At 43.3% G+C, this 4,862-nt stretch overlaps 1 protein-coding gene across 1 annotated transcript; it reads right to left on the reverse strand.

Moving 5' to 3' along the window:
• Positions 1–838: 838 nt before the first annotated feature.
• On the reverse strand, positions 839–2,555 carry atp5mc3a (ATP synthase membrane subunit c locus 3a). The gene is made up of 5 exons (XM_089003084.1): positions 2,508–2,555; positions 2,215–2,306; positions 1,649–1,723; positions 1,074–1,264; positions 839–991 (listed from the first exon to the last, which is right to left on the reverse strand). The coding sequence occupies exons 2-5, from the start codon at positions 2,251–2,253 to the stop codon at positions 877–879; spliced, it is 420 nt and encodes a 139-aa protein (XP_088859210.1). The 5' UTR covers positions 2,254–2,306; positions 2,508–2,555; the 3' UTR covers positions 839–876.
• Positions 2,556–4,862: the final 2,307 nt, after the last annotated feature.

Raw genomic sequence — 4,862 nt, forward strand, 5'->3', positions numbered from 1 at the left:
AAATCCCACGCCTGATGCTAACTATCGCGAGAGTTCGGAAGCTTCCGTATTCGTCACAAGAATGACATCATTCACAGCAAGAAAACATCGCTTGAAATGTCGCTATTAATTGTAAAAAAAAATTAGAAAGTAGGTTGCGAGTCTGTTACCCATACACCTTAGTTTGCCTGTAACCTTGATTTAAAAAAAAATGTATTTCATTCTTAGCTGATATTGTCATAACTCACTGACAGCTACTCTGAATACTCTGCGTAATTAACATTTCAGAGGAACTTTCATATTTCAGACACCCCAACTACAAAGTGTGCCAGTTTGTTTAAAGACTACAATCTATTTCATTTTTAAAGCATTTGTAAATTTGTCAAATCCATCATGTTTAAGGGTACCGTTTTCCTCCACAACAACTCAAATAAAACGAGAGCCACCATTCAATAAAAGTCAAGCATTATATCCTGAGGTCATTTAAATGTTCTAAATTTATTCAATGCCATTTACAAAAGCCACTCACCTGCTGCACAAAAGCAGAACTATTATACTGCAAACTCAACCACTGACTTGCGGAGGTGGACCCAAAAAAACAAAAACAAAAACAAAAGCTTCCGTGAGATTTCTCAGGAAGCAAGGCAAGCTCATCGCATAATAGATGACATTCAGATCAGCCACTTTTGGTTGTTTCCAAACTATCCCAAACCCAACTGTTAAATAGCCAAATACATGTACTTTAATCTTATAATTTCTTACATATGTAAAATACACGTTTTCCCTTGTGTTTTTGACGACTTTGAAAATGTACATTTTCCTCGACACCAACACGGAACAAATTTAGGAAGCCACAAAGTGTAGTCACATCTGTAATGAAAGTTGGACAGCAGAGTTTTACATAGCAAACAGGATCAGGAAAGCGACCATCAAACAGAACAGTCCCATGGCTTCAGACAGGGCAAATCCCAGGATGGCATAGGAGAACAGCTGCTGCTTCAGGGATGGGTTTCTTCAAACGTGGGGAAATAAAAAATGAATTAGACTGTATACTGTGTTGATCAATAGCAAGCGTGCATAAAATAGAGACACACCTAGCATAGCCGATGATCAGACTGCCGAACACGGTCCCGATTCCAGCACCGGATCCGGCAACACCGACCGTGGCGGCTCCGGCGCCGATAAATTTGGCGGCGGTGTCGATATCCCGGCTCACTGCGCTTGTCTGGAAGCCCCTCAGCGTGACCTGAGTGAGGGGACTCTGTGGCATCACAGCAACAGCGTTCTGCAATTAAAACAGGCGGTTGTTTGTTTTGTAATATAAATGATTATTTATGTAAAAATGCACAATGCTTCTCAACCACTGCTGTTTCAGAGATATTTTCCAGCCTAACCAAAATTGTTCAGAATGCTTCTAATTCGTAGATATACATGCGTGAATTCATAGATTTGATTTTGATCAAAAATGAATTACTCTATTTTGTATTTTCAAGTTGTTAAAAAAACTAAAGTGTGGGGTGTGGCCATTATTTTTAGCAAGGTGGTGACAGTTCACATACTTGATGTCACAGAGAGGCTGGCTACAAACAACTTGAATGAGTTCTTGCTCTTTGTGGATTCAAACTGACAGATTTGTCAATAATTTCACTGATCAAAAAGACATACTTACCTCTGTTTTGGCCTCAGGCCTGGATAGCACAGAGGCAGAAAGAGGTCTATAAAGAGCCCGGGAACCAGCACGGACCTGCAACAGCACAACATCATTACTCGACGTGACTAGCACTATTGTACCAAGTGTTTTTATGTGATAATGGCCCATAAGGAGAAGCTAACAGCTTCAAGCTACATGATCCCTCAACAATCATGGTTGGAGGGAGCTAGAACAAGTGTAAAAAGGTAGGATAGAAGCTTGGTGTTGTGTGGTGCTATAAGCTAAATGACCTTCTCTAGTAGCTCCCTTTGTCGTGACTGCAGCAGGCTCGCAGTAAAAGCAATTTTGTAAAACTTTGTAATGAATGCAGGATTGCATAGTAGATAAAAAGCACTTGATGAAGTGGTTGAATGACACCGACTGTCAAAGTCCGTGTTAGCATTAGCCACCTAGCAAAGCCGCAGATACCCTTGCCATTCAAGCTGTAGTCAAGTTCATTCATAGGCCCGCCGCGGGTTGACGGCGAGATTCGAGGTTTCTATTCAAATGCTTCAAATACAAACAGAAGGTGGAAAAACACTCACCAGAGCCGGCGAGGAAACGAACTTTGCACAGGCGTACATTTTTCTACTTCAGGTAGTTTTCGGTCGAATCTGAATGAAGCCCGGGTCTCTCTCTGAGAAGGGAAGAGCCGACAGAAAGAACTAAGGTCAAACGGGTGTTAAAATGCCAGACGGATCAAATAAAGCATCCGGTATGTAGCTCAGTGTCGTTTCTACAATCTCTCGCGTTTGCATCAATCAATTCTCCGTTTGATGAAAGGATGAGAAAGGATATCGGATTGCGTTTCTCACACGGACTGCCATTTCATACTTACCGACTGCAGAGGTCGAACCACAGTGACAGAGTGCGCATGCGTAGAGGGATATATCCAGGAACCCGGATGATGAAAGGGAGGTCACTTTTGAATAAAACTTTATTTCCAGGAACAAACGGCCGCCGTGATGCCATTGACCGAATTATCTCACTTTCAAGAGAAATACAATCGCTTCGCAAATAAGATTGCTTCACTTTCTCTAAAATCGTTGGACTGTCCTAAACATCACGTACAGATTGATGGATGATTGATAAATAATAATCATCGATGGCTAACAATCATTACATTGACGTCATTCAATCAAACGGCCAGTAGAGGCCAGAATTGAGTCTAATGAGCAGCGGCTTTAATGGTGCGGCAATTGTCGTGGCAATTGGACAAACACGATCAGCAAAAAAAAACGTTGCTTAAACATTTACAAAGACAGTTACATCTGATATGATATTCAACTCAATAATCATCCGAAAGAAATAATAACTCGACGACACCCACCTACAGACACACAGACGGTCAGATACATACAGGCACGCCCAATTACGAATAACACTGGTCAAGAGTAAATTTGAATCAGAAATGGCTTTTGTTTGTGTTTGGATACTGGTTTTAAACATTTCAGCGCTCTCATAAGGTTGCGGAGAGATTTTAATGTTTTTGTTTTTAAGATTGACGTGGAAAAGTTGTAGCTATCAGTTTCATTAACTCATTCACTGCCAGACGTGCAAAAATATGTTCACTCCAGTGCCAGGGTTTTTGTCATTGTCACTCAAATTCCAGGACTCACAGAATATTGAGTTTTAGGATGACACACACATTCAGTGCAGCATAAGAAACTCTAAACTCTCTTCTTTCATAAAAAAAAGAGTTAAATCATAAATTATATGGGTCTGGAGTTATCTGAGCTTGAAACGAGGGCGGATGTCCAAAATACAATGCAATACATACATATTGGCACTTTAAGAGGAGCTGAAGCTGGAACAAAGCGCTAATGTGGAAAAATGGGAAATGCTGCCCCCTTTGTGGAAGAGAAAAACATTGCCAGAGGCCACGGCCAGCATTTTATCGGCACCCAAGGATGAAAAATCAAAACCCGAGCAAATTTGGGAATGGTGCTCTACGTCATATATTAGACAGTTAATAGATAGCTAGCTAGGTAGCCAGCAACGGTGACCCCGTTCAACCGGGAATAACTCAAATAGATAAAGTTAGCCAGCTAGCTAATAGATAACTAATAGCTAGCTAGCCAGCAACGGTGATCATATCATGTTTCAATCGCTCGACGCCCCCCAAAATAACGCTTCTTTTTGAACGTGCGCTGCTAATTTCCTCAATCTATGACATGAACTCTCGAGTGTCGGGCTTTGGCCAGTAAGATTGTCCACTGGCCGGCCCCTTTTCCAGGTCAGAGCTCACCATATGATAAAACATGAACTTTACAATGAATTAATTGCGGGGCGGCGAATATCAAAGCGGCCGGGTCAATGTCACACACCGTCTCATTAAGCGGGCGCTGGCTGTGTGGTCCGACACGGCTGGTGGAAGGAAGGTGGAGAGAGGCGGCCATCTCACACATAACCTCCACCCCAACGCAGGGCTCCCCCCTCCATTCGACACCTTCCACTTCCTCCCATTCGCAAGCTAGCACCCCCACACACAGCCGCCGTCCTGACTTCTTGCCTAGAACACTGGGAGGGAGACATTCCATTTGCATGCCGGCCCCATCAAGCTGGATGCACTCAGACTGGCTAATAAAAGGCATTGACCCCCTTAACCTTTATGAATTACAATTTGTGCCTGCAGCGCGTCCTGTCAGGAGGCCTCAAAAAAGCAGGCGCCTCGCTCGGGCGGGGTTGTTTTGCAGTTGTTAAGGAGAGGGGGAAAAGGTTTTTACAGCTCTTCGTCGGGGCTTCTGACAAGCCGGGGAGGGCTTGGACGGGTGGTGGTTGACAGCGGAAGCGGCGTAGGGGGGAGGCACTGCAGCGCCTTCGCTGATGGCTCAATGCTAATCTCCATTTCTGGATACTGCACGGAAATGCACACACGGGCTGGAAGGCGACACTCCATCTGCGTTCCACCTCGCTACACTGCCTGGCATATAGCCACGCCTCTTCCAGACGTTTTCCAAGTCCCCCCACATTCTAAAATTTGAATCTCAAAGTCACCCATTTGTGTGCACTGAGTAGCAATATGTAAAAAAAAAAAATGAAAATGATTTCTAGTGACAGGATAGCCGCTTTTAACTGTCATTCCTGAATTTATTCAAGGTTTGAAAATATGATGTAGAGTGCCATTTGCAAATTTGTTCGGGTTTTGGTTTTTCTTGCAGAGAGTGCCCATAAAGTACTGGTCAAACCTCAG

This window comes from Hippocampus bargibanti, linkage group LG08, assembly GCF_051943395.1.
Source record: "Hippocampus bargibanti isolate YZ-2025 linkage group LG08, ASM5194339v1, whole genome shotgun sequence".
NCBI classification, from domain to species: Eukaryota; Metazoa; Chordata; class Actinopteri; order Syngnathiformes; family Syngnathidae; genus Hippocampus; species Hippocampus bargibanti.